Below are 15,438 nucleotides of genomic sequence, written 5' to 3' on the forward strand. Positions count from 1 at the left end.
ACCCAATGGGGCAGTGGCGGCACAGTGGTGCTTCCTGGCCCTGGAGGGCATGGCGGCGCTGCCCAGCCCCAGGAATCGCGACGGTGCTCCACGGCCCCAGGAAGCACGGCCAGGCACGCCGCTCCCCCGCTTCCCAGTGGCAGCAGCAAGTAGGGCCGGGGCCACTCCCTGGCGGCCGCCCCGAGCAGGGTCAAGCCAGTAAACCCCGTGATCCCGTGATTCTGTTAGGAATTGGCAACTTTGTGAAAGTTGCATGCAGATCCTTGCTGCGAACGAAAGTGCGGCTAATAATCTGGTGGGGCTTATTTATGGTCAAAGACCTAAACGTTGCTGACACCCGGAGCTGTGGCTTATAATCAGGTGCAGCTTGTAATCGTGAAATTACTGTAAATGTTTTTACCACCAAGTAATAAAATGTACTTGTTCCAATTTACCTAAAAACATTTGCTGATACAAGGACATCTTTGTGATCAGTAATTCAACCTTTAGTATTACTATATAGAATTCAGTGAAGTACTGAGCAGGAATCATTAAAATGTTCATAATAATCCTTTCTATAAATTATGTTTCATGAGAAACTGAATCCCCCAAAATTTCTCTCTCTTTAACTGAAATAAGTGCATATAGAGACTCACACTTAAGTACACTCTACTAGCTCTTTCATACAGGCTAAAATAGATTTATGAAAATGGAAGAAGCTAAAAACTTGCTCTTAAATTACTTACAAAAATCATATTATTAATGGGCTTGATTACTTTTAGTTCATAAGCAGAGTAAGACTTGTATCTTCAAAAACACTGATGTCCTATTCTCATAAAATTATTTATTATTAATTTCTAATCTGACATTATCTCTCTCCTGCAAAGTGCTTTCAAACATCATTTTGTAATGATAAAAAGAAAATATTACAAAAATAGGAGTGACACACTTTTGTGACCTTTCTTTAAAGAATATTACCTATGTTGAAAGATCTGTTTCAGTAAACGTGAATATCTGGGACCTTTATAATTGTCTCCTCCTAAGGACAACAATTAATTAAGGAAAACACAGCCAACACAGCATTTCAAATTCTCTTTCAATTGATAATTCACTCTGTTTTACAGGGTTAGTGGCACGAGTGCCCAGGAACGAAAAGCAGTGCAGCAGCACAGCAGCACATTCTCACCCTGACCTACCCTGCACTATGCAATCACTGACTGCAATCACAGACATTTGCATGTGAAGGCAGAATTTAGCCCACAAGATGAACTGCAAAGGTGGAAATGTTTACAGTAATCCCTCATCAGGGATAATTTACAGTAGCAAGGAATGATCTTCAGTTCCAAACTAGTCAGGATTTTTGCTTGCTAATTTTTGTCAGTAAAACCTGAAGTCAAACTGGCACTTCAGCCATTATACACATTGAAAACCATTGAGCAAGTGCACGTAATTTAAAATAGCAACCAGGAAACTACTGACACACAAAATAAAAAATACCATTTTAATATTTGCACTTTTTTCCTTTAGATTGGTTGTCTGTAGTTGCTATTCTTCAAAAATATTATCCAATTTAACTATGTCATTATATTGAATATACATACCTAATCATTTAAATAATTAAATAACACCAAGCCTGGGTTCAATACTTCTATTTCCATTTTGAAGACTTCCTACAGCTAGACATCATTTCCATTTGTGTTATGTTTTAATGGGATGGACACTAGAATTACACTGAAAAGCAAACAAAATAAATGTCTACTAATTAAAATTAAACCATGGCTTGGAAGTGACTTGGAGGAGTGGATTGTCTACTTTCATGTATGTTCCTGGGCTTACATCATTTTCTTATCATTTCTTCAGTTCTGACCAGTTTCTGAAATTTTTACAAAACATTGAGCTAAACAATCTGTGTAATTGTTCAAAGAAAAGCTATTGCTGTAAATATTGTATATAGAAATACTATTGAAAATAGACATCTTTTCTAAGGTTTGTCATTTTGGAAAGGATGTATGTTTTTTTTTATTTGGTGTACTATTAAACAATTCAAATTTCAGATTCCACTAGGTATTTGATTATTTAATCCTTAATATTGTGCAGGGAAAATAAAGCAAAACATCTGTCACAACTGTTGATAATAACAATCTGTTATGACAACAGGATGGTTTGTAACTTGCCTTTTTTCCTTGATTGCAACTCAGAATTGCAGTCTGGACTAACATCATTACAGGAAACTCCAGCTAATTATCTGTTTGCATCAGGCATAAAATCAGTTTTGTTATAGTACATAAAGTGAACAACTTCAGCATTCTGAGTGCTTGGATAAGACTGTCCTTGTGAGAGCTACGTAGCCTTACACAAATTATTTGGCCTGACAGCAGTTCAGAACTGTTGCCTAAAATTAACTTCCAAAGCTCATGTGATTCTCATGTGATTTAGGTAGTGAATCCTCAGTTTCTTGAAGAAATATTGCTGAAGATACTAGGGGTAACATTTAAATTAGCTGTTGTTCTGGCTGGAAGTCCAAGACTGTAGGTCTGTACCAGCAGAGCAGAATTCAATATTCCAAACCTCTGTTAACTTCAACACAGCAAGTTTAGAAATCACTTACGGTATGTTTTTAAAAAATGAAGACCATCACCAAAATGAAGTCATGCCTCTCAGAAAATGACCCTCTTCAGTGTAAGTTAATTAAACTGCAAGAATGCACATGTATTTCAGAGCAACTGCTTTTATGTACTGTTCATGTGCAGAGTCCAGATTCCAAGCATAATTCAGGAAATAAAGGTGACTCATTTATAATCCATGTAATTTTCACATATCCTCTACCATATTGCATCCACTGGTTGCATTGGAACCATTTAGTTTCACTCACCTTAAAACACATTGGAGTAATTTTTCAAAAAGAGCTAACCATTTCTCCATACTAGAACTGCTAGATATAAATTTCTGTTTCTCGCCCAGAGCTTTTGAAGTGGTTTGCACCTGAGAACTGATCTATTTCCTGCATGACGTTTTGCATTAAAGATTTGCTTCAAGGGGATCTTGCTAACTGGTTAAACAAATAGAAGTTGTACACGCCTTAATCTAAAATTTAAAAAATTGCACAAGTTCTGTGTATTATTCATGGTATAGTTTTGCCTAAAGCTGATGCAAATCATAACCCTATTCCCACAGAACAGTAATATAGATTAGCTGTAAAGCACTACACGTAACTTCTAAGTTCCTTCCAAATCCATTCTGCTAGGAGTTGGACAAACATGGATCCACTCAAAAACTTACACGCTTACTTCATTGGCATCAGTGCATTTTAAGGTACCTAAACTTATGTGCCTTCATACTCAAAGACATTGGCTTAATTACTTTTTTGTAGTTAATAACATGTAATCTGTCATATAGCTTACCTATAACTGATGAAAAAAAATTTAAATACACTAAAATTTAGATGCAATGAATGGTACATGCATTTGAATATCCCTCTCCTACATCTCTGTTATCAGCAGTAAGGAGAGCATTGTGTACACTTACATGTGCTTCTGATTAGCCAATGAAAGTTAAGGATAAATCTGCTGCAAAATAAGAAAATCACTTTCATAAATCAAGTGTACCACATTGAACCTTACACATAATATGTCAGAGTAGTTAATAAATAATGAAGTAAGCATTGAAATGTTTTTTTCTTCAGATATTTGTTCAGGAATAGGAAACTGACACAGTGAAACAGCATTCTTCACAATCTTTAATCACACTAAACAATCTTTTAAAGGTAACTGTTAAATGTTCATTTAAAAAATATTAAAGTTATTTAAAGTTATTTAAAGAATTTAAAATCATACCTCTCAAGGTCAGAGTACATATGATTTGTTGTATAAAAGCATAGCAATTCCGTAGTAATTGAAGTGCTCAATAGAGTTGAAACTCAGCTTTCAAACTTGTAGATAATACTGGAGACAACCCCGAAACACAGAAAGTATAAATCTAGATAATATCATCCAGAAGTCTGTGACCCTGTCATTACACAACGGGGCAGTAGCAATCAGTTAGAATTCTCCAAGCCAAATTCAAAGCAAAGAAGTATTAAAATATCATTTATTAATTGCAAATGGGATTCCACTGCTAAGCATCCAGAGATTTATTGCCTTCTTGGAAGCACACCTAATACACAACCAGCTTCACAGCCCATGCATCCTTGGCCTGTCAAGAAACGCTTTTAAAAACCCCTTACTTGTTCAGCTAATTTTGAAGTATGACAAAGCTCATGCTCTCATAACACACATCTACTCTGTTTCCTAAAATCATATTCTTACTACGAATAATCATTATTCATCCTAAGCAGACAAAAGTATAATAAATGGAGACATTATTTCATTATTGTTGTTATGTGACTATATTATCCCAACATCATATCCTCTAGCCTGCCAAATGCCATTCTGCTCCACTGATATATTTCCAAACAATGATGCAAAGATCTTTTCCATGGTCTCCTGCTTCAGCATATTCCTTTATGTAGTCAAAGTCCCTGGTTCTCACAGGGGACTTCAGCCACTCTAAAATCTGTTGTAGGCACAAGACAGCAAAGCACAAACAATCCAAGCAGTGATTGGAAAGCATTGATGAAACCTTCTGCTACCAGTGATGGAAAGGCCAACCAGAAAAGCTGTGCTGCAGGGCCTTAAACTATGTAATAAGGAAGGTCTGGTTGCAGATGTGAAGGCTGTGGCAACCTCCATTATAGTCACCATAAGATCATGGAATTCTGTATTGCTTGAGGATGAAACAGTCCTAGGCTTCAGGAGAGTTAACATCAGTGTCGGCACCTTCTCTGAAGAATTTCATGTGAACATGCTCTAAAGGGAAGAAGGATCCTAGAGAGCCAATATTCAATGATCACTTCATCATGCTCTACAGGGAAGGATCCTAGAGAGGCAGTATTCAATGATCACTTCATCCAGGCTCAAGACCAGTGCATGATGAGGAAGGAATTCCTGTCAAAACTCAAACATAGACAGGAGAGGAAAGCAGGGACAGGCCACCTGGGCTGAATACTGTGATGTTGTCAGAGTATATAAAAATGCAACAAGGAGAGCCAAGGTCCATTTGGAATTAGTCTGGCCAAGAACATCCAGGATAACAAGAAGGGATTTTTCCAATACAATTTCAAGAACAAAAGTAAAGTGTGAGCCTGTTTCTGTGTGGAACAGGAACTATTGCAATAGAGGCTGCAGAGAAACCAGAAATACTGAATGCCACCTTGGCTTCAGTGTTCACTGTCAAGAGCAGCCCTCAGGAATCCCCAACCCAGGAACACGGTCTGGAGGAAGAAAGACGTTCCTTGGTTGAGGAAGATTGGCTTAGAGATTGCTTAGGTTAACCTGATATCCACAAGTCCTTGGGCCCTGATTGGAGTGAGGGGAGAGACCCATGAATGCTTGAGGGAGCTGACAGACACCATAGCTGGGCTACTCACAATCATCTTTGAAAAATCATGGTGATCAGAAGAGGTGCCTGAGGGTTTGAAGAAAGCAAGTGTCACTTTGGTCTTCAAAACAGGCAAAAAGGAGGATCCAGGGAGCTACTGGCCAGTCAGCCTCACCTCAGTCCCCAGAAGCATGCCTCATCCTGGGTACCATTTCTGGGCATATGAAAAACAAGAAGGTGATAAGGAGTAGTGAGCCTGGATTCACCAAAAGGAAGTCATGCTTAAAAACTGATTATATGTCCTTGATGGGACAGTTGGTTGGAGGGATGAGGGGAGAGTGGTGGATATTGTCTACCTGAACTTCAGCAAGGCTGCAGGTACCATGATATCATAAAAGGCAGTCAGGAATACCATCTTGATGCATGTATATGGAGGCAGAGTGAGAACTGGCTGAATGGCAGATCCCAGAAGGTAAGGCCAGTGACAGAGTCTGGCTGGAGGCCTGTCACAAGTGGTGCCCCCAAAGTTCAATACTGACTACAATGATTTGGACAAAGGGATAGATGCCTCCTCAGCAGGCCACTGACAGCACAAAGCTGGGAGCAATGGCCAATACCCCGGAGTGCAGCCTCGACAGGATAGAGAGATGGGCAAAAAAGAACAGTCAGAAATTTGACAAGAGCAAATGTAGGGTTACTGGGAAAGAATAACCCCACACATCAGCTAGAGAGTGGCTCTGTGGAGAAGGACCTGGGATCCTAGTGGACAACAAACTGTCCATGAGCCAGGAGTGTGCCCTGGTGGCCAAGGACAGTGGTGTTTTGGGGTGCATTAGGAAAAGCATTGCCAGCAGGGTGAGGCAAGTGATCCTGGTGCTCTGCTCAGCCCAGGTGAGGCACAACTGGAGTGCTGTGACCAGTTCTGGGCTCCTCAGTGCCAGAGATATGGAGCTCCTGGAGCACGTCCAGCAGAGGACCACGGACGTGATTATCTACAGATAACCTTTACCCACCTATTCCCAGTTGCAGCTCAGCCTATCACGACCCTCTCTCTTTAGCCCCCTTGTATCCTTCCTCATGAGTGAGAGAAGATAACAATCACTTATCCTTCTCAGCTCCCACAGTACTATTCTGAAACTTCCAAAAGAGGGAACTGCCTTTCCATCCTGGTCAGATCTTTTGAAGAAAAAAGTGAATGCAAAATACATTTCATTATAATGTTCCAATCGCCTATTCTCTTGGCAAAGATGGCAATATGCAGAGACCACCACACCACACAGCCCTGTGTTATTTCTTCATCTACTGTGCCCCTCTAGGCAACAGTCTCAATTTAAAGATTGGGCTCAGAACCCTGGCTCAGAAAATAACTCAGTTATATTTGATTATTCAATAGTTATTGCCTGCCTTTGTGAACACTGTCAAATGCAGCATATTAACATGTACTGGCAAAAAGGCTTCAGACTGCTGTGTTTTCCCTCCCATTTGTCGTGAACCAAGAGCACATACAGATTCATGTACAACTTCTCATCTAAAAGGCAGTAAGCTCTTTTATTTATATACATAATATACTATTCCACTCTGTCTGTGTCCTTAGACATGACAAAGAAGTTCATCTCACTTTGTGTTTGCATAGCAAAATAGGGTCCTTATCCATGCCTTAGGCTCTGTGGCACTATTGTGATCATATGATAATGCAGTAACACTGTTGTCACTGCCCATGGAAATGCACTCCACATGTTTCATTCTGTTTCAAGCTGTGATTTGCATGTTGCCCCTCAGCTGCTTGCATTCATTAGATATACAGAGACAACTGAAGCATCTGAATGTTAGTTGTCTGGTGTGGCTTTTTTAAATTACAGAAATGAAATAACAGGTATTCTTAATGAAAGCTGCTCAAACTTCCATAATACAAATTTTTAGTTTAAAAATGGCAAGTTCTGCAAAAATAAAATAGTAACATCATAGACAAAACAAATTACTAGCATGGAGGAAAATTATTATCAGCCCCTTTTGTAAAAAAAGAAGAAAAGGGTAGACTGATAATCTGTGACAATTCTGGCACTGAGGAACACAGGGCTCTGAAAGAACATGATTCTGCTTTCACCAAATTATAAGCCCCTGAGAGGCATATGGTGTGATTTCTGGAGATTCTGAATGCTTCCTGTACTGTGCTCTCTATTTGTATTTCCAAATGGTTGTCTTGTAAACAATATCGAAAAATAGAATGCTTCAGATGATCTGGTGTGCCTGAGGTCTGGCAATAACACTGCTATACACAAGGTCGTAGCTTCTGAGAATGGCAAAGATACAGGAAAGCTTAATGCTTAACATTCCTCGGGGACACAATATCTACCCCTCACAGCAGAAAAGGAAATTTTTCAATTAAACTCCACCAACTCTGGAGCAGTGAAAGTGTAGAAACAGCCTGCATGTCAGCTTCTCTCCTGAGCACTTTGGGGGACACAGTGACCTTGTGAAACTAGGGTGGGTATTGCAGCTATGCTGTGATCAATGCAAGCTTCATCTTCTCTCTCTGCAAAATGGGAGAGGCTCAGAAGGCAGACCATGAATAAGAGTGGTAACTCATTTTTCCACACTACTCATAGCAAAGCACATTCTCATCCATGAGCTCTGCAGAAAAGTTCCAGTGCAGTGCAAGACACTCTATCCCGCACAGTCACCCAAGGAATTAAAGGTTTCTTTTGAAATACAAATCTCAGAGAGCATATTCCACATGAATGTGTCCACACGTATAGAAGGGAGAGCATTCTATCTCAGATTTTTTAATTTTATCGTCTTTCTTGCAGAACTCAGAAAGTTCTCCAAATTAAACAGCCATTACAGCCTCAGTCCCAACAGCAGCTTTATCTTTAAAATCTCCTTTAATCCTTAAAATCTACACCTCTCAGCATGCCCCGTAGGAGTATTATAAATAGATATTAGGGGATTAATAGTCCCACTAAAACCACAAAATTCATGGGAAGTACCCCTTATTTCTCTGAGGGACCAGAGCACAGCCCTGGAAATTACCCTGGGTTTGTGCAGTCCCACTTCAGGCATTCTACAATCTTGTGTTGTAAGCCCATAAAACTGAACTCCAATACTGCTCACTCTGGTTAAACGTTCCTATTGCTCATGTCTAATTTTTTACCAACTACTACTGCTGTGTCCTAAATGCCAAATGCTTCAAATCTCCAGACCAAGACCAAGGCAGATGGATAGCAATGGGTGATTTGTACCTTCACACACTCTCAAACTCTTTCAGGGATAAAGGGAGTTGCTCAACATACAACTTTACCATTCTATCATGCAACATTTTATTAAATGCCTCACTGTCAGAGAATTCTTCCAGAATTTGCTAAACCAAATTCTCACACCAGCCATGGGATGTGGCAGTGCACAAAAATCAGAGCTGTAATCATTTTTCATTTACTGAACAGAAAGCGTGTTCCATGCCTAATCTGTAGCTGTAGCCCTCATGCTTTTTGTAGGCTTCGACATTTGTGGTCTCCCTATATAATGAACAAAATTTGACTACTAGCATATGCTTTTTTACATTTGAGACACTAATAAGGTGAAGGATGTAATCAATATTACAGTAGATCTGGCACCAGTTAAAGCAAATCTGCATAGATGAAGGAGCAATCATTAAGGCTTTACAGACACACTTTCCTCCAGAGTGTCTAAAATCCTCCCCACATGGCCTCAAGTGCTGGAGTTCATTTTGATCTGTGATGTAGCTGAAAGATGTGCAAAAGCAGGCACATTAACCATAGACTAAGTGCTTGAGACGGCATTGTTTTGTTTATTCCAGTGAATGCATAAAATATCTAGCATTCATGAATTGTGTCAGAATTATGTTTACCTTAGAAATATGCAATTATCTTGTTCATAAAGTAGAAACCCCTCTCTCAGCAAGACAACTCAACTCATGGTATTTCTGCAAAGAAATGCTGCTACAGGGATCCCACTGAACCTTTGGGAGGACAGTATTTTCTCTTTTATTTCCCTTCTTTCTTAAGCATACATTTAGCTGATCTATTTCAGGAATGCATGGGCAAAGCTTCATGGCTCACAATGAGAAAAACAATATCCTGTAGAAGCAGATTGAACTTTAATTACAAAGCAATATCAAATTTGTATGGACACAATAGGAAAATAGAATTCGTTAAACTGGTTTCCCCATGGATTCATAATCTTTCTGCATCATTCAGTCTGCAGGATAAAAACTCAGAATCCTCCTCCAGCAAACGCTTTGGTTACTGCGTAAGCAGGAAATCCTCTGGAGACAGAGAAGGCAGAGGGAGGTTAGAAAATGCAATTTCTTCTGCATCTCTCAAAGAAGTGCCAAACATTATGTAGGGCACAAACCAGCTCTGCAGGTTCACCACAATCATGGCTCTTCTTGTCTTCTTTGACTACTGCAAAGTCAATGAATCGGGAATTTCAGGAAGAATTTGCATGTCACTATGCCTACCTGCTTGTTCCTTAAGAAAAACAGAAACAAGGAGAACAGTTTAAAACCCACTTTGATGCAGTGAACAGAACAAAGAGGTTCTTTTCTCGACAGATTACCTTTGTGACCAAGTGTGAAAACACAGAGTTTTGCTTCAAGGGAAAGAGGCTGATAAAAATTATACTAGTGATACTGAGACAGACAGAAAGGGAACCACAGAGTTGTCTCTGTGGTAGGAGACGAGTGAGGACATCACCAGCAAAACCAATTCCTTGCTTGGGAATCAAGAATAATGCGTTACTTCTTGGGTCACACCTCTTAACACCTGGAAGAATTTTAATCCTTCTTGGAATACCACCAAAGTACAGCTTGGCTAAACAGAAGAAGGGCATCAAAATAATTTTTAGGAATCAGTGCCCTCCAAAATTACCAAAAGCTCCTCCTGCAAAGGGTGGGGAGAAGAAGAAAGAAGACAAAGGCAACTAAATCCACATCTGCATCTTCCCTATAATTTTCCAAACAATAAAAAATAAAGCTTTTAAAAGCAGGTTAATGGAAAGACATCAAATGAAGTGTAAGTTCTTCCATCATCAGAACACAGACTACTTATGGAAAATCTAAAAAGAAAATACCACTTTCTTACAGGTTTTGGATTACAATGGTAGTTCCAGGCACAAAGAAACAAGAGCATTCAAGAGTAAAAAAGAATTGTGGAAAAGCAGATGTTGGGCTATGAATGAAAAACCATTCAGTTTGTGTCTATTTTTCAGAGCAGAGCTATCTGTTTGGAACTACTTATGACCTCATGATACAAAACTATGTACCATTTCCTGGACATAGTGTGTAAATAAATTCTAGCATGAACACACGCACACACAAACAAAAGAAACATTAAAATATGTGAATATTCATACCAAATAATATATTAGCAGTGCTGAGTTTTAAGAGGAAGAATGGGAGGTTTAGCTGTCAAAAATTATTTGTTTCCTCATGCTTTATGAAAGCACCTGCAGGACCTAGAAACATTTCCACTATTCCTGAACCACCCCAGTATCATTCAGGATTTCATGTGACACCACAAATTAAAAGAACGGGCAAAAACCTGTACTATAAATACTGTAAGTTTTGACTGGAAGTTTTTTAAATCTCAGTTTTAAAATGCATAAATACCATTAAAGCTTTGGGAAAGATATTTTTTAAATGTCATTTGGATTGAGAGGGATCAGCCAAGCAGACCATGAAAATTAAGTTTTTTTAATTTTAAAATCAATTAAAATAAATTAATCTGGTAAAAATAACCTAGTTAATGAGCAAGAAGGTGTAGAAATTAAAGTTTTTAAGGTACAACATAGTTATTGCAAAACCTGATTCATATAAAAGAATTGCAAAAAATCCTCATAGAGGTAGTTAGGATATTATAAAACCCTTACAATTGTACAGACTATTATAGGAAAATTACAGTGTACACAAACACACAGATTTACACATTACGCTACGCAGAGAGTATGTTACAAGAGCAACAAAATATAAAAGCGAGTCAAGATAATTCATGGAGCAAATAAATTCCAAAAGATTACCAAAACAAACAAACCAGCCAAACAAACAAAACAATTGAAAATATAAACAACCAAACCAACCAACCAAGCAAACAAAACACAAACAGAAAAACAATATCTGTCAAAAATATTGCATGGAACTTCTAGCCCTTACTGTCTAAAGACTAACTCCAGATCATTATCATCAAATTGATGATCCAAAAAAAGTACCTTGGGGTAAAAAAGTCCAAGGAACACAGGTAAATGATTTACAGAATCTATAACAATTCTTTGAATAATCCCTGTGAAATAATTACAGGAATTAGCAAACTGGGGAATTGTTTATCAACCAATCTAGGTTTCTGTTTCCAAGACAGTATAATGTCCTTCCAAAGAAAAAGTAGAAATCATAGCCTGGAAGAGAATCTGTGAAAAGAATCATAGCTCAGAGAGAATCTGTGAAAAGGACTGAAAACTGCCTGGTGGACTGAAGAAACAGGTAATGAAAAGAGGTGCAAATGGCAAGTCAGATCCTGCCCTCAGAAGGGAGCCGGTGTTTAGGCACAGATTTTATATCTTTACCCATTATAGAGAAGGCAGTAAGCTAGGAGCTGCCAAAAGGCAGGAGTGGCAATCAAAACCACTGTGGCTACAGAGAATCACTGCAATTCCTACTTCCCCTTCCTCTCCAGTCCAACCCAGCCTTCCTACATTCACAAGATGAATGAGTCTCTAACAGAGTCAGGAGAGAGAAAGTTATTTCACAAACCCAGCTGAAAGAAGAACTCATCCCTTGACACCTGAAAGCAAATGTGAAATATAAACCAAGGAGGGGAACATATTAGATTGGTAAAAATTAACTCAGTGGTTGTGATTGTAGATTTAAAAACTATGTGTTCTTTCACTGGAAAGAAATTCTGCATAATAGAATGAAACAAAAGTGCAGGTACAAATGCTGGTAAGATGTAACCAATACCGCTGTCTTGGCACTTTACCACGTAACAACTCAAATCTCTACACAACTGAAGTCTTGTTCTCTTCCCCATGAGCACAAAGGAGACACAGGGGTCTCTCCCTTTATTCAAATAACGTTGATTTCTGCCTCTGTCTCCTCTGTGGACACAGACTTTTGGCAGCATGATTTACAACATGCCCACCCACATATACCAGCATCCTGCTGCTGGAACTTCCCTTTTACAGCAGCATTTTTCCACATTTAAGTTAAAACTCAGGCCAACTGTATGAATTATTTTGTGAGGTCTCATCATCACAATACAATTAAGCATTCCTCTGTTGTGTTTTCGCTGATATTACACCATAAATTCATCCGGGCAAGAATCTTCTCTGATTCTCAGGAAGACAAGAGGATGAAAATTGCTACTTGTTTGGTGCATATAATGCACACACACAAAAAATAACCAGAACTGTCCTGAACACACTGTCCTGAAACTGTGTGGATTGGTCATTTTCCATTTAGATGTGCAACTCTTCTTGCTTTAATCCCACGAGTGAGCAGCATGGTTTGGTTTGGGGACTGACAACTCCTGCTCAACTCTTCTCTATTCTGGTGGCTGTTAAGTACCGACTGCCAGACCATATGAGAAAACTCAGGAAATCCTGGAAATGTGAGTGGAATCTCCAGTCAAAACAGAAAACCTCCCTGGATATGCACCTAGCAACTGGCAGGGGCACTGTAAGCTGCTGGAGTGACTTTATCTGAGTGGCTGGATCTGCGCACTGAATCACTCACGGCACCATCTGTAAAAGCCTCTGCTGTTCCCTTCCGTTTCCAAGGATGGAGTTAAAGAAAACTCACACAGAGCAGGAGCAAGCAGGGTCAATGTGTGGGGTGCACTCCACCCAAATTCGAATTCTTGAAGTCACTAAAACTCAGGCTGGCACAGCACAGCTTCAGGGTTTAAGTCACACCCCAGCTAACTGTCCCAGGTAACACTAGAGAAACTATCATCCTCTGACTGTGCAGTACTCCTCTTTGTTTCTCAGTTTTAAATTATAGGGTGCTTGTGAAAGATCCGCTGCCTTTTGTTCTGAAAAGCCTAAACAAATAGGATTTGAAGTATGTTCTGTAGCATTTCTGTCGCATGCATAGCACTCTGCAGAGAATTTCTCTGCATTTTTGCAAGTACTCTTCAAATAAAGAAACAGGCAAACACATCTCATTTATCAGTCCTCTATAGGGCTTAGAGCTTGTGTCCATAGAAATGAAAACAGAACACCATTAACTGAGTACTTTTGTATTAGATTTTGTTACTAAGAGCACTCAAAGGGAACAACACATAAGACACATCCCATACCCTCCAAAAAAAAAACCTGTCATCACAGAACAGGTACAAATCCAAGATTACAGCCACATATTCCAAGTGCAGATGTTTTGTAAGCACTTACCAAAACCAGTGTGACTCCTGGTTTAACAAGCAACAACTGTTTAAAACCCTCCATACAATTCTTAAGATTTTCCACTTAAAATGAAAGTGTCATGAACACAGCTATCTTTTCACATGTTTTAGTATCAAACTATGAAATACATCTCCAGTCATTAAAAAAAAATCTCCTTTTTTCTTTTTTAGCTTTTTAAAAATGGAGATTGCATCTATACTAAGACTACTACTAAAAACCTCCAAGCATTCTGGAACTGAAATCCACCACTCGAGCCAGGCAAACTGCTAGGACACTGCCTGACAACAGTACTGTTTCTCCTAATTAGTATTCTTGCTGACTAGTTCCCGGGTAGTGACTGGTAGATAGGAGAGTCTAGGAGTCACTCCCAAAAGGCAGTTCACACATAGAAACTTTGTTTTGGAGACAAAAGTGTTTGACTAGTCTCTGCACCTGGAAACAAAAGAAATACACACCACTGCAGTTGGAACTTCCATGCATCAATATCCTCACAATTTCATATTTAATATTACTCATATTTAATAAATTATTATGTCCTGCTGTAAATTCTTCTGATGCTGTTTGGGTTTGGAAGGTGAGGATATTCTGTGTTTGTTTTCATTTTGTAATTTCATCTAATTTTAGCTTTCTGTTATGTGAAAAACTGTGGCTTTAGAGACTGATGGCACGAAAAAGATTCTACATGGTGCTGCCAGAAGTTCCAAAGTTAACTTTGTAACATTGCCCTTTTACAGCAAGTTTACGTGTAACAACACTGGGAAAAATTGTTCAGATAGAAATAATCTTGGTTTGTGTTTTTTAAAGTACAATTCTAACCCAAAGAGAGTTTCTATGGGGAAAATATTGTGAGATAACATATTTGAAAGGAGCAAAATTTGTCTTAAAATCATTTACTTCTTCCTGGGATTCAAGTAAACAAGGGAAAAATAACAGTATTTTTAATGAAGGTATTGACTCATTTGACACATTTTCCAAAGGAAGCATTTAAAGAGCAATGATTTTACATCCACTTAATACTTATGTATCTTACTGCAATTACCAGACTTCCAGCTATTGCAGGAGTTATTTCCATTTGTGAACACTTCTGATGAAAAAGAACTTAAGGTATACTGCCCTTTTTCTTCTCACTTCTGACCATGAACAGCCTTGACAAATTTTATACATTTGCTTGACCATACACAGATTGGTATGATACATTTTCTCTCAAGTTTCCAGAGGGGAACTTTTCTTCTAAATGGAACAGTACTAGATCATCAGTGTTTATTCTCCAGTAACTCCCATAAGCAGCAACCACAAATATGATGATTACTGTTCACACTTGGCTTACTACTGCCACAGAACAGCATCTCTCTTGAAATGGCAAGCACACTGAAATGGCAAGAGTTGATTATCAATACACCTCCGCCTAAAACGTGTTAGACCCTGAAAAGAGGAAAACAGAAACACTTTTAGGAATTGAATGCCTGTAGCTGGAAAAGATAACATAAACTGACAGTGGAGAAGTGGAGAAAGAAAAGTGTGATATAGTTATTAGGATTGTTGTAGTTATCATTATCATAATCATTATTTTATTATTATTTCATGCCAGAAAGAGGAAGATTTAATATTAATTTATTTACTGCTGAATTATTAAAA

The 15,438-nt window shown here is 38.7% G+C and overlaps 1 protein-coding gene across 4 annotated transcripts in view; it reads right to left on the reverse strand.

Moving 5' to 3' along the window:
* Window positions 1–15,438, reverse strand: part of LOC117010960 (FERM domain-containing protein 3-like) — a 134,643-nt gene that overhangs the window by 111,695 nt on the left and 7,510 nt on the right. Inside the window, exon 1 of one of the 4 annotated variants that reach the window (XM_033086102.1) lies at window positions 13,792–13,857. The exons of the other annotated variants lie outside the window; for them this stretch is intronic. Coding sequence (XP_032941993.1) covers window positions 13,792–13,845 — 54 coding nt within the window. The 5' untranslated portion in view covers window positions 13,846–13,857. Of the gene's footprint in view, window positions 1–13,791; window positions 13,858–15,438 lie in introns of those variants that run through there. 4 annotated transcript variants of the gene reach the window in all.

The sequence above is a fragment of the Catharus ustulatus genome, chromosome Z (assembly GCF_009819885.2).
Source record: "Catharus ustulatus isolate bCatUst1 chromosome Z, bCatUst1.pri.v2, whole genome shotgun sequence".
Lineage (NCBI taxonomy): Eukaryota > Metazoa > Chordata > Aves > Passeriformes > Turdidae > Catharus > Catharus ustulatus.